This window comes from Pipra filicauda, unplaced genomic scaffold (assembly GCF_003945595.2).
Source record: "Pipra filicauda isolate LSUMZ 115617 unplaced genomic scaffold, ASM394559v2 scaffold53_size3534045_pilon, whole genome shotgun sequence".
Classification (NCBI taxonomy): Eukaryota; Metazoa; Chordata; class Aves; order Passeriformes; family Pipridae; genus Pipra; species Pipra filicauda.
In genome coordinates this window covers 3243863-3263560 of record NW_024104687.1, presented here as the reverse complement: position 1 = coordinate 3263560, position 19698 = coordinate 3243863, and the positions used below count along the sequence as shown (strand labels likewise).

General features: G+C 48.6%; 1 protein-coding gene across 4 annotated transcripts; it reads right to left on the bottom strand.

The window, feature by feature from the left end:
- Window positions 1-10498: 10498 nt before the first annotated feature.
- LOC113990731 (PHD finger protein 7-like) lies at window positions 10499-13547 on the bottom strand. Of its 4 annotated transcripts, none has more exons than XM_027726406.2 (8): window positions 13355-13547; window positions 13008-13099; window positions 12827-12916; window positions 12490-12614; window positions 11983-12249; window positions 11658-11774; window positions 11388-11506; window positions 10499-11218 (listed from the first exon to the last, which is right to left on the bottom strand). In XM_027726406.2, exons 1-8 carry the CDS (start codon window positions 13446-13448, stop codon window positions 10527-10529), a joined length of 1596 nt encoding a protein of 531 aa, XP_027582207.1. In that variant the 5' UTR covers window positions 13449-13547; the 3' UTR covers window positions 10499-10526. The 4 variants fall into 4 exon arrangements, with proteins under 4 accessions (XP_027582207.1, XP_027582210.1, XP_027582212.1 ...); XM_027726409.2 differs by having other exon boundaries at window positions 11658-11771; XM_027726411.2 differs by having other exon boundaries at window positions 13415-13547.
- Between the last annotated feature and the right edge of the window lie 6151 nt (window positions 13548-19698).

Here is a 19698-nt window from a genome sequence, read left to right as displayed (position 1 = left end):
AATGCTGGGTAGAGCCAGATTAGTTCACATGGCTTGGATGCAGTACTGTGGTTTATGCCCCAGTATTGTGGGTTTTATTTTTTTTTTGTGCAAACTGCTTTGGAGAACAGCTTTGAAGCTGTTTCCCCCCATTTTTTATTTGTGTAATAGGCAAGAATTACATGCATGTAAAATTCTGCAACTTACTTGACTGACTTGCATCCTCTGAGAGTATTTCTTTGGCTGCTGGTGATCAATTTGAGCCCTAATCTTGTCCAGCCTATTTTCTGGTTGCAGTTACTAGGCCAAGACTTTTCAGAACTGGAGAAATTTTTCTCCAGCAGACCACTGCTGGATCTCTGGGCTTTTTGTTCATCTTATAGTTGCTTCATGAGTCCAGTTTTTTTGCAAGCTTATGAAAATTGGGGTGTGTATAGACTTTCTGAAGACAAGTCAGAAACTGTCATCCTAAATTGCCCATATTTTAATGATGGGGTAATTTGAGTTTTCTGTTTTAACCTGAAGGTTCTCTGACCCTCTCAACTAAGCAGGGACCAGGGTGTGTGACTGCAGCCAGAGCTGGAGCAGACAGAAGAGGGTTGTGATTGTTTGGTTTAATTACAGTTCAATGCCAGAACAAGTACAGAATTATATGTATTATTTCAGAAGTGAAGACAGGTACCCAGGATTTCTCTTTCCAGACACTGAGCCTGTCACCAGTTAACCTCTGCCTAACAACAATAAAAACCAAGTTGGCAGTTGTCTGTGAGATAACAGGAAGAGCTGGGATGGCCAAAGGGAATGTCAGAGATCCTCCTCTTCTCCTGTGCAAAGTGACAAAATGACAGGCAATCAGGAAGATCATCTGCCTTTGGAATGTTGAGTCTGTTTTGAGAAAGGGGGGGGGGGGCAAAAAAAGGATTTGCTTTATCATGGAAAGTGTTTTTTGGCAATCCTAAAGTGGAATTTGGCCTGTTGTCAGTGACACTGCTCCAACCTCTCAAACTCAAATACAGCTGCTTGTATAACTAATGTGCTTGTAAATCCGTCTGTGCTTTTATTGTCTGGGATCCTAATTAGACTCAGAAATTTTCTTCAGGGCTTTTATTACCAAAAAAATGTAGATAACTGAAGTGCCCTCACCTGCTGAGTGCCAGAAACCCAGTGCTTTGGGGTTTGTACTTATTCCACTGATTGTTCAAGTGCAGGTAGCTCAGCCAAAGGCTGGAGCTGAGCAAAGTTGAACTCGAAGGAGGCCAAACTGAATATAATTTACAAATTAGTGTAGTATACACACAAGAGTATACAAAGAAAACATAAAAGACGTTTCATAAAATATTATGAGCTTGGTTTCTGCATGACACCTTTCTAAGAGGTGAAGAAGTGATAAATGCAAGCTCGGAGAATGCCCTTTCTGTACCTTCCTAGTGTATTTTTTTTAAGTTTTTATTAGCTGGAGATAAGAGTGTGGAAATGGCATTGCTTTGGTGATGCTTTTTGCTGCCGTAATTGAAGTTTCTTTTTAAAATGGCATTTGAAAGAGCTCTGCATTGCTTATCCAGAGGGTTTAGGTTTCTTTAGCGAGAGCTATATAGAAATGTAACTTTCTAAAGGTAGGAATATATATCTCCAAAATGTTCCTTTAAGCATTTGGCTGTAAAGGCCTAATCTGCCTCGGTCATATGACCTGCACGTATTTTTGTGAAGTAACTTCTAATGTTTCTTTCCATCAGGTGCATGCAATGTTTTTCTAAATGAGCAGTGACTCTGCCTTCAGTGCTGTGCAAACACATGGAGGTAATCCAAGCACCCCAGAGCCAAACCAGCATTCCTGGGGCACCCAGGGCAGCCCTTGGCTTCACTGGGAGCTTTGTGTGCGGAAATAATGCCCAATTGTGCTGGCACCTGTGCACTTTGGCACGGGAAACGTGCGTGGGTTTTGGCATGAAATCACAAAATATATATCCTGGCATAGAAATTAAAAATGAGACTCTTTGTGGGCAAATGTAAACCAAGATTTAAAGGCACCAAGTGAAACACTGAGAGGCAAGAGCCGCACAGTGAACAGGGGGAGATGGGAAAACATACAGTGCAGGGTTTCCTTTTTTCCCCCCTTCCTGCTGGCAATCTTGGGAACCATGCTTATGACATTGTCCTTTACCTGGGCTTCTTTTCAGCCGTGAATTTGTGTCATAAAACAGCATTTTCTAAAGTTAAAAAGTTACCAAAATAGATTACTTAATGGGACCCAAGTGCCTGGTGGTCATGACCAGGTCAAGAGCTGCACATCTTGAACCTGGTAGAATTTTCCATGATGAAGCAATCTCTTTTGTTTTGTCTTTTAACAACAGTGTCGGTGGACGAGTTAAGTAGAAAAGCAGGCCTTAGTTGTTTCTTTGGGGTTTTTTTTAGGTTTTTTTTTTTTGGCTGTAGCTGCTTTTTGATCTCTTCCATCCTTCCGGCAGCAGGTGGAGCCAGAAGCTCGGTTTTAAACTGAGAATTTACTGCTGGGTGCAGAGTTTTGAAGTTTGGGACTCCTGGGGACTTGGTTTTGGTCTTGGCTAATAGCAAAATGTGCCACAAACTTCAGTCTCATCTCCAAGCACTATCTCAAAGTAACATGCACTGTGCGTTCTTGTGGCTAATCCTGTGTGAAAGGGGATTGTAAAAAGAATTCCTGTACCTCTAGCGTGGCAAATGCCCAGTAATTCTGACTGAGAGGGATGTAGGGAAAGCTTAGAGGGGGAAAAAAGAGGCTTTCCTTCTCACAGTACTGAAGTAGAGCAAAGGAGAAGGTGGAGGTTTGAGACAAAATTTTAAACATACCTTTAAACTTGGGAACTGCTTTCCCTAGGCCTCCCTGTGGTGCTTCAATCCTGAGTGCGAGGCTTAAACAGTTGGAGTTGCTGCATTTGTGCAGTAAAAAGAAGTGCTTTGCTGAACGTTCACTCAGCCCTCAGCAGGAGAAGCAGACCAGGAAAAAAGTGGTACCGGCACTATGAAACAATTAAAAATTACTCCTACTACCCTGGTGGGAAGCCCACAAAGCTTCTGTGTTGGGCATCACTTGGAACAGGTCTTGGGGGTCTTTGGGAGGTCATTTGGAGGGTCACTGAATGCTTGAGAGTGGTAACTTTCATGGAATCATAGAATAGGTTGGAAAGTACCTCTAAGACCATCAAGTCCAACTGTCCTGCTTCATCTGTAAAACACAGGGAGCAGGAGGGAGTTATCCAGGCCCCTTGCAGTCAGATTGCTCAGGGGTCAAAGAAGAGCTGCTGTCTTGGGCCGCTGGTGAGAATGCTGCTTTGTTTTTAATTTCCAGTGGAAGTTACTGTGCTTTTATTTTCGTCCTTGAGGCAGCCTGTCCTCCTCCTGCAGCCCATCGTGCTGGATGTTAACGTGGCACAGATAAGAGGTGGCCATAACGAATCCTCTTCGGTTGCTGTTTCCCTCAACGCTCTCTGCCCCTCTGCTCCAGCTTGTTTGGAGAAATCTGAGCAGAGACTGTGCTGTCTGGAAAATCCCCAGGCTGTTATCGGCACTAGTCCAAACAAATATGGGTAGAAAGCAACTCCTACTCATTCCTGTAAAAAATTGCTATTAATCTGCCGTGATTTAGGCTGCACAGAAAGCCCCTCAAGAGTATTGACCCTTTGCACAATGCTCAAACCAAACAAAGGCCTGGACCTTGGATGAACTCCTGGCTCTTCCTTGGGGTCTGATGCATGGGAGACCTAATCCTCGAGCTAATACAGTCATTTGGAAGAGCTGTGAAATGAGAAAGGCGAGTAATTACCCTCTAAACACTCCGTTCCTGTCTGCCATAGGTATTTTCAGCAGACTCTGAGGCTGTCCTGCCTCAGATGAGTTGTATCAGAGCCTAATTTTATGCAAGGAATAAAACCATGGCTCAAATGGACTGTCCTGGTAGGAATGGCAGCGGTGTACATTCCATCTGGCTCTTGTTGGCAATAAAGTCAAGGCCTGGTCAATATGTATTAAAGTATTTGGCAATTAGGGCTGTGCTGAAGGAGCTACAGGCCTCACGTGGATGTGGTGGGAGTTTCCTTGGCATTCAGAAATCATCCTGAGACCTTTGAGGGAGGAGATGCACAGGAGTGCTCCCCTTACCTGCAGCTATAGGTGACAAGAACATCTATTTTCCAGTAGTCCTGTAGAGTTTTTCATCTTTTACCCTTAACATCAATCGGATAGCATTATAAATATGAATTAATTTTTATAATGGAAGCATTTTCTGAATAACATGAATAGAACAGTTTCTCCAAAAGGGCCTTCACTCATTTCCATCCCAATGGAGGTAGGACAGCTGAGGAAATCACAAAGCACATGAAAGTTTTGGTGATTATCCTGTGCTCCACACCTTCTGCCACCAGTTACGTGGCAGCTCCTGCCTTCTCTGATGATAAATGCTCATCTTTTTGAATAACCAGGATAAGGTGAGTCTCACAGGGACTTCCCAGCCCTTTCATCACAGGTGGGAGCAGCAGTAACTGTAGAGGTACAGGGGAAAAAACTCAGTTTTGTATACTGTATTTCAGTAGTTTAACACACAAACCTTGGTCAGGACTAAAGATTTAGCAGGAAATTCCTCATTGTATTGCATTACAGATGTGTAACTGTGTACAGGCTGTCCTTGTGGTGAGTGGAGGGAGCCTTGTTGGAGCAAGTAGTTGTGAAAGGGATCCTTTATGGGGGGTTATATTGTTCACATGGACAGGAAACCACTGGAAGAGTACCCAGCTCTGTCCCCATTTTGTCTTCAGGGAAAAAACCCCAATACTGAGTTTTGGCTGCTCACTCTGGCCTAAGGAGTGGAACAATGTTAACCATTGGGTGCTCAGCTCCTCTCGGAGAGTCCATGGCACTTCATGCTTCATTAGCTGCTATGGTGAGGAAAGGGGTGTTGGACAGTCCCAGCACACTCCTGGGGAGCTGGTGCTGAAGGAACTGCAGTGACCTGTGGACAGTAACCAGTTCCATGCAGCATAAGTCTCAGTGACCTTCAGTCACCCAGCTCCATGCAGGACAGATCCCACTGCCCTGCTGCTGAGCATAGCACCTTCTCCCTCTACAGAAGAAGGATAATCCATGTGCTTTCCATCTGCCACCACATTTGATGGACTACAAGCTCTCGAGACATCAGCGAGTGTCCCTTCCTCTGAAGGTGCCCTGTGCCTGGCATGACAGGACCGTGATTCCTCCTCTGGCATCTAAACAATGCCATCGTGGAGTGATCCCTAACTAAACGGTGCTGATACACACCCGGGGTTGCAAAGCAGAATATTACAAGGGGAAAAGAGAAAAAGAGCAAGAAAATGATGCTGTTGTGCAAAAATATTGCATGGCTTTGTGCCCCTGCATCAGGCTGCTCCCCCTGAGCTCCCCTGGGGGAGGCTCTGTGTGAGCATGGGCCAGAGCCATGCAACTGGGACATTTTGTATTGTCTGGGCTGCAACAAATGTCAGGCAGTTGGAATAGAAACACAGAGCTGTGGCCTTGCTGATACAGTCCTTGATCTCTCCCTCCCATGTGCAGAACCAGTTGCTCCACGTCAAGGCCAAAGGCAGCGTGAGAAAGGGACTGGTATTTGCATGTGGTACAGGCTCAGAGCTAAAGGGCTTGGGTAGGAGCTCCCAGCTCTGAATTTAACCTTGGAGAGCACAAAAATGAAAACAGGACTAAAGCCAAATGGGGAAGGTGTCCCTGTGCAGCCGCCGCGTTCGGAGCAGGCGGTACCGGCGTCATCAAAGACATTGGGTGGTTGCAGAGGGGCCTGTCCAAGCAGGGCTGCTTCTTCTGGTGAAGGAGCTAATCAAAGACTATAATTTTGAAAGGCCCTGCTCTTTGCAGCCCTGTGGAGATGAACTGGGATCCCATAACAGGGCTTTTTAAGCACTATTTATGTCCGCAGGTGGGAGCAACAGCTTGTCATTAGGCAACCTGGAAGAACTTCATACCTGAGAGGGCCCCTTGAGGACTTGTTGGTTTTTTTATTTTGTGGGTGAGGAATCCAGTTGTCAGATTTTCCCAGGAGAGTCTCAAGGTGTTCCTGATGATCCTCCAAATGGATGTTTGCTGCAGCCCAGACTCCTTATGAGGAGGAGGAGGCACTGTGGTGGGGGCCTGGGGAGTGCAGGGTGCTCAGAGGTGGATGGGGATGACTTTTTCCGAGCTGAAAGTCAACAGTTTGTAATTCACAGACCATGAGCTTGAGCAGGAACATTTTGGTTTAATCTAGTCCTCTGCCCACGCTATTCTTCTGCAGGCTAGTGGGTGGTCACATGCTAAACCAATAACAAATAAATTAAAACCAAAAAGGAAGGCTGACAACCATGGTGGTGCCTGGGACCTCCTTCCCCGTGTGGCACAGCTTTCCTTGTCTCATTATGGCTGGGCCAGCTCTACCTATGAAACTGTGTTGGTGCTCCAGTGAGGCTGGAACAGATGAGATCTCAATCCAGAAATGAAGGTAAAAATACTGAACAAGGGGAGAACAAGGTCTGGGGTGAAATCCAGCACAGTCAGAGAAGTACTGCTGCCTGCCTTGCCCTGTGAGAGAGTCCTGAGGGTCTCCCTTCTCTTGGCACAGATAAAATTTGGATCTTTGGAGAATATGTTTTAAGAGAATTTAAATTTAAGAGAAACCTGGAGTGTGATCAATTAAGAGAATTTAAGAGAATTGCACAGCTTAAGACAAATCTGGGATGTGATCAATATTTATCTAAAGAACAAAAAAGTGATGAGGATATGAAAATCTGGAATAGTTCAGTGGGAGGAAGCACAGCTCACTGAGGTTGCACAGAGCGATGAAGCTTTGCAAGAACAGGAACAAAGTGCTGGCAGTGGCAGCAGGTCACAGAGCTCCTTTCAGCCCCGCTTTCCAGGCAAGTGCTCTCTCCCCAAACCTGGGAAGCTCAAAAAGTGCTCTTCCTTTGCCCAGTGGGGTCGTTATCTCCCACTTCATCCCTTTCATGCCTTGATTCCCTACTCTTATTACCCAGGGCTTCGAGTACACTTCATTCTCCTCTTAAAGATTCAGCACATGATGCCTCACTCTTTATTAAGGCTAAACAAGCCAGATGTTTAAATGTTTCCAGTGATGTTTTGTCTTCATGCAGATCTTGTTTTCAGAGCTTAGCTCTGAGAGCAGCAGCCAGAGCTTTCCCAGTGTGAGGATCCACAACAACTGCTGCTTTTCCCTTGTTCACAAATACTGTCAATCTGTTGTGGAAGGGACTAACATTGATTTAAGTGATGTTTTCCTGCCTGCTAATCAGTGTGAGAGGTGAGTTTTGTTACAGTACCCAGTGCAGAGGTGAGATGTCACTGTGGATTTGAATAGGAAAGATTAAAGTAGCAGCAAAGCAGCCAGAAACTCCACAATTAAGTTCCATCCATCTTGTGGACGTGAGGCTTTGAAATTTTTAAGGAGGGAGATTAGTCACTGAGAAAGAATGAAGACTATTAATAGAATATGATCCCTGCTCATTACCAGACTCCAAGCAGACAATTAACCTCAGGAACACATCACACAGCGTGGGTGACCACTGGCCCATGGGCTTGTATCCCCCAGCCACCACCTTAGAGCTCTTTCTGAAGGAGGGTCATTCAAGCAGTGTTGGCAAAGATGTATCTCAGAAAATTAAAGCAGACTTTAATATTAAGCAGTGGCAGAAGAGGTTGTAGGTGGAGTGGGCTGCTGGATCCCTGCTACAGCCCTGCTAGATCCTACAGGATACTACAGCTAGATCCCTGCAGCTGCTTTCTCTGTTGTTTTATCTGACTGAGCTCACCAAGAGGGGGGAGTGTTGATCAGCTGGAAGGCAGGAGGGCTCTTCAGAGGGACCTGGACAAGCTGGAGGGATGGGCTGATTCCAACGGGCCAAGTGCTGGGTCCTGCACTTTGGCCACAACAACCCCTGGCAGCCCCACGGGCTGGGGACAGAGTGGATGGAGAGCAGCTGGGCAGAAAAGGACCTGGGGGTTCTAACCAACAGGAAGCTGAACATGAGCCAGAGTGTGCCTAGGTGGCCAAGAGGGCCAATGGATCCTGCCCTGGATCAGGAACAGTGTGGCAGCAGAATCAGGGAAGTGATTCTTCCCCTGTACTCAGCGCTGGTGAGGCCACACCGGGAGTGCTGTGTCCAGTTCTGGGCTCCTCAGTTCAGGAAGGACATGGAGGGGCTGGAGCAGGTGCAGAGAAGAGCAACAAGGCTGGTGAAGGGACTCAAGAACAAATTCTGTCAGGAGAGGCTGAGGGAGCTGGGGCTGTTCAGCCTGGAGAAGAGGAGGCTCAGGGGAGACCTTATCCCTCTCTCCAATTCCCTGACGGGAGGTTGTAGCTGGGTGGGGGTCGGTTTCTTCTCCTGGGACCCAGCAGTAGGACAAGAGGGCTCGATCTTAAACTGTGCCAGGGGAGGTTTAAGTTGGATATTAGGAAGAAATTTTTTACAGAGAGAGTAATCAGCCATTGGAATGGGCTGGCCAGGGAAGTGGTGGAGGTGAGACTGGATGCAGCATCAGTGCCATTGTCTGGGAACTACGGTGGGGTTGGATCAAGGACTTGATGATCTTGGAGGTCTTTTCCAACCTGGTTGATTCTATGATTCTAAGATCACCCACTGCTGCCTCTGCAGCACATCCTCCTCCTTCTCTTCATCAGGTCCCTAATCCCAGTGCTGTCTGAAAGCTTCATCAGGGACAAGCTTTATTTTTTCTTCCTGCGCATCCATAAAAGTTTAAAGTGACATAAGATTGAATTAAAACTGATTGGGAGGCAGCTGCTGCTCACAGGTTTTGACAATAAAAGCATTTTCTCAATTCCCTGACCATTCCCAAACCTAGTTTCCACACTGTATTATATAATCATAGACTGGTTTGGGTTGGAAGGGACCTTAAAGGTCATCTCGTTCCATGCCCTGCCATAGGCAGGAACACCTTCCACTAGCCCAGGTTACTCCAAGCCCTGTCCAACCTGGCCTTTAGCACTTCCAGGGATCCAGGGGCAGCCACAGCTTCTCTGGGCAACCTGTGCCAGGGCCTCACCACCCTCACAGGGAAGAATTTCTTCCCAGCATCCCATCTAACCCTGCCGTCTGTCAGTTTGAAGCATTTTACCTTGTCCTGTCATTCCATACCCTTATCCAAAGTCCCTCTCCAGCTCTCTTGGAGTCCCTTTAAGTACTGGAAGGTGTTATAAGGTCTCCTCAGAGCCTTCTCTTCCCCAGGTCGAACAGCCCCAGCTCTCCCAGGCTGTTTTCATGAACCCCACAATTCCACTGCACTGTTCCTGCTGGGGCACACAGCTGCTGTCACCCTGTCTCGATGTGAAACTGTGGCTCACCAGCTGCATTTGGGCTTCTTCAGCCTAAAACTGAGCCCCTTTTTGATGACTGCTGTGGGAGCAGCAGGTTCAACTTGTGCCTTCTTGGCAGAGCGCGAGTGGAGTATGAGGAGCATCACTCTGCCCATGGGCAACCCCACACTCCTGGGGTAGCACAAGTAAAAGTATATTTGTCAAGGCTTAAGATAAAGGCTCAAAATAAAATCTAATATTTGAAACCAATATAAAATATAGTCTAGGTCAGATTCACCTAGGCGACACTTTCCTACATGTTCTGTGAGACTGAGGATGTGATTTTTTTTTTTTTTTTGCATTTTTTAGCCCTCTGTTAGCCATCCTAGCTCTCTGAATGAGTTTTGTCCTCACACCTCAGACACCCAGGCCTGTCCTCCGACCTGAAATGCCCATGTCATTGGTGGATCACAGCCAGCAGCTTATTGCAGCTGCTATTTATAGCCTGTCCCCCTGCCTGGCCACCTCTCCCCCTTTCACACCTTCTTAGCAGGGAGCTATAGGATCAACCACTTTGTCTCCACTCAGACTATGGGTGTTTAATCTCTGGTTGGGAGTTGTAGCCCTGTGCACAGAAAGAAATGCCTGTCTGACTGTTCCAGGCTCCCAAAGCCTCCTCTGCACATCACTCAAGGTTTTTTTGGACGTGTTAGTAGAAACACACCTAATGTACGAGATCAGCAATGTCCTGAAGAGTTTGAGGTCAACCCTGAACATGGCATGTTGAACAACATGAACAACGTGACTTGAGAAAGAGTGTCTGGAAAGCTGCCTGGCAGGAAAGGACCAGGAGGTGATGGTTGGCAGTGGCTGAATGCAAGCTGATGTTGACAATGGCAGTGGTGTTCTGGCCTGCACCAGGACCAGGACAGTGTCTGTCCCCTGTGCCCCAGTTCCTAATGGAGTACTCTACCAGAGCTGCTGAATTGCATTCCAGGTGTTTTCCAGTGAGGAGGTGGAATTTTTGCATGTCGCCTGCTGCTAATACAACGTATTTACAGGACTTTGAGTCCACAAGCTTTACCTGACACCAAGTGCCATGATGGGACACTTTGAGTCCCTGAGGGGACACACACGCTGGAGTGCCTTCCTGAACCGGGACATCAGTTGCAGGAGGCTGGAAGATGACTGGGGAAGGAGTATGGCATCTCCCAGTGCAAACAAACTTTTATTTTCTTTTTTTCTTGTGTTTCTGTGGTGGTGGTGGGGGCCCAGCACGTGGGGCTGGCGCACGCCTGGTCCTGCGGTGGTTTCGGGGTAGGCTGTAGGGCTTCCTCGCCCGCCGCTGCTGCCGTGAGATGTGTCGCATCCGAACCGGCCCCAGCTGGGAGCGGTTTTCCCTCACGGAGCTGGGGAAGAGCCATGACGGCCTGTACAGTGGTAGTAACTGTGCTAATGCTCTGTTGGCCACCCAAATGCTGCGGTACAGCCACGATGCCTGACTGGAGGTGCTGGGCCCGCTGGCGGGAGCACTCTGGGCTGGCTCTTCGGAGATCCTGCGGCGTTTTGCCGGCGGGCTGTAGGGTGTCCAGGACTCGTTGTCCTGCTCCGGGCGCTGCCGCTTCAAGCCCTGCCGAGGGCAGGGAAAGCAGACGGGCAACGTGTTCTGGGACAACCTCGACCCTGCCTGACTGGAAGTGCTGAGGCTGCTGGTCTCAGCACTCAGCAGTGGCACACGGTTGATCCTTGGGCATTTTACTGTGGGGCTGCCTGAGTTTTGTGCCTGCTGTAGTCTCTGTGTGCAGTGTTGGATCTGGGCTGGCCCAGTGTGTCTGGAGAGGCTGCTGCTTGCATGGCACAGCCCTGATGCTGCCTGGCTGGAGGTGTTGGGCCTGACAAGCTCTGAATTGTCAGTGGACCCTGCAAGGAGAGGCAGGAGGGTCAGCAGGATGGGCACTCAGCCCCTGGGCAGGAGAGGCCGCTGTGGTACCCACAGGCCTCCTGGAGCCAAGCCCAGCCTCAGGCCATGTTGCCAGACCCAGCCTGGCCCCTGGCACCAGTGCAGGGCACTGGGTGCTTTGCCACCCACCAGTCTCTGTGCCAGCACAGCCCTTGCACTCCCAGGAGCTGGTGCTGCTCTCCAAAGAGGAGCAGTGTCGGTGGGTGCCCTCTGCAGTGCAGGAGCTGCACAGGAGCAGTTCCCAGGGCCTGGCGAGGGAAACGAGATACTGGTTGTGAGGAAAAAGTGGCGCAGCAAGGGATGGCCCAGCAGAGCCCTTGTTCTTAGTCCTTCCTCCCTGAGCCCGTGGGGAGACAAAGATCCTGTCCAGAGCCCTGGATTGCTGCTTTGGCAACTTACCCCTCTTCCTCTGTGTGCTTCCTGCCTCCCGGGCAAAGGCATGTGCTGGCGTCGCAGCGGCTGTGCCTCTGATCTAATTCTCCGACTGCTGGGTCGCTCTCCCATGATGGAGGTCTGCTGGAGAAGGAGGGGAAAGTGTTGAGCTCCATCTGCCCCAGGCAGACCCAGGCAATCCCTGCTTTTCTGCCTGCCCCGTTTCCAGCTCTTCTGTGAAGCTGAGGACAAGAGGCATGGGATGGAAGGCAGCCAGGCCTGCTGGGGCAGTCCCTAGGCTGGCACTGCACTTGGGCGTGATGTCTTGTGAGTTGGGAAGAGAAAAAACAACCTCTTGGAGATTCGGATCCCCATTGTGAGCATTTCCATCAGAAACAGCTCTTGGTTCTGGCAGCATGGGCACTGGAAGCAGATGCCAGCGTGGAGAGCCAGTCTCTGGATGCAGTGCCGGTGGAAGTGGGCATCTTGGCACGCGGGGCACACCATTGTTTTGTAGGATGTTTTGTCTTCCACGGTATCCAGGCAGATGCTGCAGGTGTTGTTCTGCCTTGGACGGGCCTGCACTGCCTGCTGTGGGCGGTGCTCCCAGCAGAAGGACCTGGGGGCAAGATGGAAGAGATGAGTGAGGGGAGGCGGGAAGTACCGAGTCCTTCCCTGGTGATGGTGAAGAGGGCGGAGGAGCTGTGACGGAGCCCCAGTCTCTGTGAGGGCTCTGCCTGTGGCTGTGGGAGGCTGCTGGGAACTGTCCCTGTGGGTTCTCTTTTGCCTGGCCACTGTGGACAGGAGGTGGTTTGAAGATGAAAGAGAAGGTTCCGGCACGAGGGCTGGCAGCCCTTACCTGTAGAGCCCGAAGAACTGGGTGACACATTCACCCTGTGGGGCACAGGGCAGATGGAAGCTGCGCTCACACCCCGTCTTCCAGCAAGTGATGGTGGCCCCCATCTTGCTGCAAGCGAAACAATACTGGAAAGAGCACAGCAGCCTCTGAGCAGCAGGATCAGGGCTGCATGGCTACCCTGCAGCTCTGAGCAGGGCATGGGATGTGGGCACTGAGGGCTCACAGCCCCAGACCTGCCTGTGCACGAGGCTGTTGCCTGTGCTGGGGCTGGGGTTTCTTTCCTGGAATCCAGGAGCCTCTCTTGGTGCAAAGCTCCCTGCTCCTTCCAGGTCCTCACCTTCTTGGCTGCCTCCTGGATGACGCGTCTGGTGTCCCTAACAAAAAATTCTTCCGAGTTCTCTTGTGGAAAAAGCCCGCTGGCAAAGAACTGCAGAGCAGGAAAAGCCAGGAGCTCCTTAGTTCAGCAAGGAAGGGCCCTTCCCTGGCAGAAAGCTGGAGGGAGCCCTGCGAGAACTCACCTGGCAGTAGATATGGACACAGAGCCTGAACTTCACCCTCTTGATCCCACAGATGTCCGGGTCTGCCTCTGCCCGGCGACACAGCAGGCACACTGGAGAGAGAGAGCGAGCACATGGCACTGGGATGAGCACCTCTGTGGGGCTGGGGAAGTGCACCTGCAGGATTGTCCCCAGGATCCTGCTCTGTCCCTGCTGGCCTGGTGGAAGGGCAGGATGGGGCAGGCACGGGTGCCCTAGCAAGCCCCCACAGCCCAGCCTGGGCCCCGCTGGCCCAGGAGAGGAGGGTCCCTGCCCTAAGGCAGTTGGGAAGCTCCTGCCTCCCTCTGCCACTGTTCTTGGCTGCTCACAATCTGCTTTGGCATCCTCTCTGTAGCCATGGGAACTGTGGGGAGAGAGACCTCTTTCACCTTGCTCTTTCAAGACTTTGTCCTGCTGTGCCATTGCAGATATGGAACAGGTTGATGGTGAGTGTCTGGAGGGCCTTTGCTGCAACACAGCTGGCCTTTCTCCTCCTGACACTCATGCACCAGCCCTGAGTGAAGAGAGAGATGCATGTGAGCTGCCTCAGGGGCACCAGCCCCCCCCCCCCCCAGTTAAACTCCTCCCTCAGCCACCTTCTCTCCTGGTTGACAAGCAGCCATCTTTTACACCTTAAACTTTGGAGATGGTGTCACAGTGACTTCTGTGACATTGCCACCACTGATTGCATGCTCTGCCAATACTGGCTTGGGTGATGACGTCATAGTGCCTGCTGTGACATCACCACCACCTCGACAGTTTGGGGACACACAAACCCAGAGATGGGAACCTCACTGAGCGTGGAGTTGGTGGCAGCGCTGAGCATGTGCACTGGTTGTGGATAAGATGGAGTTAACTTTGCATGCTTTGGATTTGTGACCAAAGCAGGGTGGGGGACACAACTCTGAGCCACAGCTGAGCACAAACTGCACAGTGCTGAGACCTTTTCTGCTCCTCAGCCCAGCACCAGGGAGCAGCCTGGAGGGCACCAGATGTTGGGAGGGGACACAGCCAGGACAACTGGTTGCCCTGACCCCAGGGAGAGCCCCATACCTCGTGATATTGCTCAGTAGCACAACTGCTGCTGCTGCTGCTGCCCCTGGACCAGCAGGGCATCAGGCCTGGAGCCACTGTGGCCTTTTGCATCACTTGTTTGGTTCTGGTTTGTTTTCCTTATTAAACTGCCTCAGCCCATGAGGCTTTTTGCTCTATCAGCTACTGTGCCAACCGTGATATCCTAAGCATGTTGAAGACCAGGATCCATTTAATGTCCCATCAGCATTCCCAGCACCAGTGACATAAAGCCTGATTCCCACCCCTGCCTTGTCAGGCCCTCAGCCACAACCCACAACCACCTCCAGGTGTGGAGAAGAGCATCTGGAAAGCTGACGGGTGGGAAAGGGTCTGGGGGTACTGGTCAGGAGCAGCTGAACATGAGCCAGCATGTGCTCAGGGGGCCAAGCTGGCCAATAGCACCTGGCTTGTACCAGCACTAGTGTGGCCAGCAGGACCAGGGCAGTGAGTGTCCACCTGTACTGCACACTGGTGAGGCCACACCTTGAATCCTGGGGTCAGTTTTGGGCCTCTCGTGATTAGAAAGACATTGAGTGGCTGGAGCAAGTCCAGAGAAGGGAATGGGGCTGGGGAAGGGTCTGCACTGCAAAGAGCAGCTGAGGGAGCTGGAGGGGGGCTCAGCTGGAGAAAGGAGACTCAGGGGGGACCTTCTGGCTCTGCAACTCCCTGACAGGAGGGAGGAGCCAGAGGGGAAGTCGGGCTCTGCTCCCAGGGAACAAGTTCGTGTATTCATGTGTTCATAAGGATGGCAAATGTGGGAAGCAATTCCCAAGATGTTAAAATGTGGCACATGCTTTCAAAAAAAAAGGAGGAGCAGATAAGAAGTAAGAGCAGTGTACACACAGTGTTGACTACCAAAGGACGTGTGTTTACTGTGCTGGCAAGTGATCTTGTTAATTATTTATATCAGACAAAAACTTTCTTAAGGAAAACAGTTTGGACACTTTTCAGATAAGGAAAACCTCTGAAGAATCCCCATACTGTTGGAGGTCAACTCTAGCCTTAATTCTTGGGTACTTTGGCTTTTATCACAGCCTTAATGCAATTTTATCTTGAGAGACTGTACATGGGGAACATTGTCCCAGCAGTCCCAGAAGACCTGAAAGCAGTGACTTCATTCCCTCTTTTGGCAGCTGGGACATGCTGGGGGAGCTGCATCTGTGTCCCCAGCTGGCATTCATGCCCTGGCCAAAGTTTCTGTTTCAAGTGAGAAATGAGATTTACTCACGTGAAGGGGTAATACCATCATATACACCCTGATGTGAGAGAAATACAGCTGGAAACCCCCAAACAGCTTCTTTTTCCCAGCCCCACCCCACTGTGAAAGTGCTTTTTCAAACCTTGTGTTTCTTGCAATGTCCATACCGCAGGGATCAGGTTTCTTCTTTTGCTAGATAATCTCATTTTTGAACTCAAATCCTGAATTCCTGACCTGTTTACTGATGCTGACCTATTTGCTGGTGTGCTGAAAGCAAGTGCTACCCATGCAGTGATGTGATTTATGTGCCACCTTGCAGTCATGCCTTCGGAACTCTGGCAGTGCATGCCCAGGTTTGGATGTGACCAGATTTTTTCAAGCACAGATTTATAAAAATGTGTTTTGAGTCTGTCTGACACTGTTCCATGGCTGGAAAAAAAGAAATATTGAAGGCTGAGAAGCAGTTGGCAGGGATTGTTTTAAAATCTGCGTTCCATGGTGAGCCCATCAGCACAATGTAATGGGCATGATTAAATAGTTAAGTCATAGGTAAAAGCAATGGGAACAGTGATTTTTCATGTTATATCCAATTACCTCATTCCTCCCAAAGAGATTCAGTGCAATTCCCAATATTTTCCTTTAGGAAACACAGAACATAAATAAAGCATTTTGCTGTGTAGCAAACAGCAACAGCAAGTTTTGTAAGGAGATTTGAAATCCTGGAGTGGATGTTCTGCTGTTCAGTTGTATTTATTCTTTCCCCAGGACAACTAGACCTTCCCAGGACGTTTTCCCTTCCCCCAACTCTTCCTGTTCCTCATTCATTATATTCTTTAAGCCTGACTTAAGCGAAAATTTCATTCATTATAACTTCATCACCTTTAATTTTTAAGAGGTCTGTCTAATTATGCCCACAAATACCTCAGGAGAGGAATTGTGTTCAAACATCATTCAGGTAATGTCCATATATATGGGAAGCCACTCACTGAACACCGACTCACCTCATTCTACATGACAGAACACGTGCCTTGCATTTTGAAAACCTGAAGTATTTTTTTTTCTTATAAAAGCTTGGCTTATAAAACTTCACCAGGATGTGTTTAACAGCTCAGATCACACCAATCAGTGCACACACTGCCTTGATTTGGGTGGTCTGCAGGGCTCCCAGATCTCTCCTTTGTCTTGCTCACCCTTTCCATTCCTGCACTGGAATAAAAGCCATCCTTGCTGACAGCCCACTCCATCATCCATTTGTACAGATCTCCTTCTTGACTCTTTCATCTGCAGGGCATCTCAGACATCCTTGAGGCCACCTGGCAAGTTTGGGTGTGTTTTCCATATCTGGGTGGCTTCCAGGGGACTGCTTTTACAGATGAATTGATGGCAGGTGTTTGTCTGGGCACAGCAGGGACAGTGCAGTTCTGCCTGGAAAATCCCAAAATACTGAAGGAACCCACCTAGTGTTGCATTTCCTGCCTTCAGACCCAGCAACGCTGGGTTTGCTCAGCAGTCAAGGGGAGCATGTTTCTTTATGTTTTCCATTGCACTCTTCCAAATTTGTGGAAGACACATGGTGAAGGAATATGCCAGGCTTGTTCGTTAGCTTAGGAACTCGATCTGTTTGAAGTTGCCTGATGACATTTCATTAAGCAATAAACTGCTGGATCTGGTTTTATTAAGCCAGACAGAGGAAATAAGAAGCAGTCCATTAGACTGACTCTTATCCCACTGCCTGATACTTCCCCCAATTCAAATTTCTGTTCTTTTAAACCAATTTTTTCAAATATGATTAAAATTATAGGCCTTATGGAAAGTTTATTCCAGCATAAGGCTAAAGGCTTTGAAGCAAATATTTTTCTTAAGGATAGGAAAAATTTTGTCTTTACTTAGACTGATAAAAAGCAGCAGATCTTTTTTTTTTCTGAGCTAGAGGTGTGTGTAAAACACAGCATCAGGGCAGGATGGCAGGGAGGAGTTTATGGTTTCTTGGGGTTGCATAGAAAAGTCTGCTTTTTTCCCCTGATTCTTTTCATCCCAGCTGGTTTATATCACCTCCAGTGGTTTACAAGGACTATTTATTTCTACTACTTGTAAACCATTTTCCTCCGTGCAAATCCTCCCTCAAAATGACCTTTTCTTTATATACAGATTACTCAGCCCTGCATCCTCTCAGGCCTAGGATGTGCTGTGACTGCACCCTCTGTTTCAGTTTCCCCGTGTCCCAGCTCTCATGTGTCTTGGTTTCCTTCCCCGGGGGGACCTTATGATCAGAATTAATTACCTGGAATAGTGGTATTGAAATTGTGTTTTAAGAAATGGCCAAGGGAAGGGACCTTGGAAGGGACCATAAAAATCACCTCGTTCCACCCTCCTGCTATGTGCAGGGACACCTTCCACTGGGCCAGGTTGCTCAGAGCATGTATCCCATGTCATAGCATGGCATATTTTTCCATACTTTATGGAAATATGCTTTTGTAAAAGCATCTGTTATGGATGTTCTCCTACCGTGCCCCATGGTCTCCTTGGTGCTCTCCCACAGACTCTATCCCAGGAGTTTCTCCAAGGAAATCCCCCCACTGCAGTTGCCTTGGCTGAAGTCTCACTCCAATCTCCTCCCTAAGGAGACAATCTGGGCTATCCCAGCTGCCCTAGCCCCAGCTAACCAGCTGTACCCCTCCCTACCCTTAGATGAAGACACATAACTCAGAAAATGGCACATTAATAACATTCCTGATGAATGTCTGGGCTTGCAGGTTTTGACTCAATACACCTTCCTGGCTGTGCAACTCCTTTCTCGAAAGGTGCCTGGGAGTAGTTGGTATTTACAGACCTACAGGGCAAACAGGAAGAGATTGATGTGCTCCTGTCAGCCCTGCCCTCACCAAAGACAGGCAACAAATGCTGTTGAGGCAATAGTGAAGCAATCTGAAGATAATGTGTCTAGTGATAAATTAATTGCAATTTAAAGTTTGTTGGCTTTCCTTTATATACCCCTAAGAAAGCAAGAGGCACTGTATAACTCAGATGGTATATTGGCAGTCAGGGAAACAGAATGAACAAATCTTACAGGAGTTCAAATCTGGGTGAAGGAAAATCTCTGCTATGGAGGTGAGTGGTGGATGCTGAAAGAATCATTAAGAACTGATGATTTTTTAATTGCCTGTGTGTCTGCATTGCTGCCTCCAGGGACATGAGCTTCTCCCCAGGGGTTTTGTGGAAACCATGCAGTTTTATTTCTCTGGGGAAGAGTTTTCAGTAGATAAATGCACTTTTACCCCCACTCCCAGTTTATCACTCAGTCTGTACATTATCTGGGTGCTCCGTCACTGTAGCATCTTGGAGTCAAGTCTGGTTTGCTTCTTCTAAAATCTGTCCAAAGCACCCAAACAACACAGCCCACATGTCAGTGCTTGTGTGCATGTACAGAGCCCATGTGATTTCTCACTGTGATCATCATCTCCTGGCTGAGGAAGAGGAGAGGCTTGTTACAGCAGGCTCATCTTGTGCCTCTCCACATGGCCCTGTGAGGAGTCAGCTTTCCTCCAAAGCCCAAAGCCATGAATCATGCTGAGCCTGGGACCCAGCAGAAGCTCAGAGACACATAATTAAGGCACTCTTAATTCAGGGGGCAGGTTCTCCCTCCCATATAACCTTACAGCAGTGGTTAATGTTGCAGTGATACCACATACCCTGTTGTTTCTGCCCTCCCTTAAAATAGCTGACTTGTGGGGAACCTCTCTAGGAGTAACTTTTCATTTCCTAGTAGATATTTTTGACCAAACCAGAAATTTAATTTATTACATCCAGGGACTCTTGAATAGGCCTATTTTGTTTTCTGCAGAAACTTAAAAAGAAGGAGAAAATTTTTTTTTAATGGCCCTAGTTTATTTTTTCTGTCCTATCAAATGAAATGTCCTCATAAAAATTGATTTTCAGGTACTTTCAGGTAATACCAGGAGCTGGAGGGCTGCAGTGGGATGGAAAGGGGATGCTTTGCTTCCAGAACTGCTGGTACTGACCATGTCTCCTCACGACAGCCTCCCTGCTGCACAGGGCATGGTTTCTACCACCAAAGAGTTAATCCCCACCTGAACCTCCTACAGGTTCCTGCAGCAGGAGGGTAGACTTTCAGGTGAACACTTTTTAACTCTTGGGTAGTGATGACCCACCATGCAGCTCCAGTGCTGTCAGTACACTTCCTAAAGTGCTCTGTAAATGCAGTTCCCTGTTTACCCAGAGATCCCACACTGGTGCTGCCCAAAGAGCCCCGGGTCATGTACATCATCTCTGCATCTTGTTGCACAGTTGGAATCTTGTTAGGTAGAAATGTGCTATTTCAGAGCTCTTGCTGCTCAACCAACAAATGAATACATTTGCAGAGTAAAATATTTGGCAAACTAA

Bases quoted from the DNA above. Each gene is read 5' to 3' on its own strand.
- LOC113990731 (XM_027726406.2), bottom strand. From the start codon at position 13,448: ATGGCACAGCAGGACAAAGTCTTGAAAGAGCAAGGTGAAAGAGGTCTC. The intron at 12,917-13,007 runs GTGAGTTCTCGC...CCTGCTCTGCAG, and splicing joins GTGTCCATATCTACTGCCAG to TTCTTTGCCAGCGGGCTTTT. The intron at 11,507-11,657 runs GTAAGTTGCCAA...TTCCCTCGCCAG, and splicing joins AAGCACACAGAGGAAGAGGG to GCCCTGGGAACTGCTCCTGT.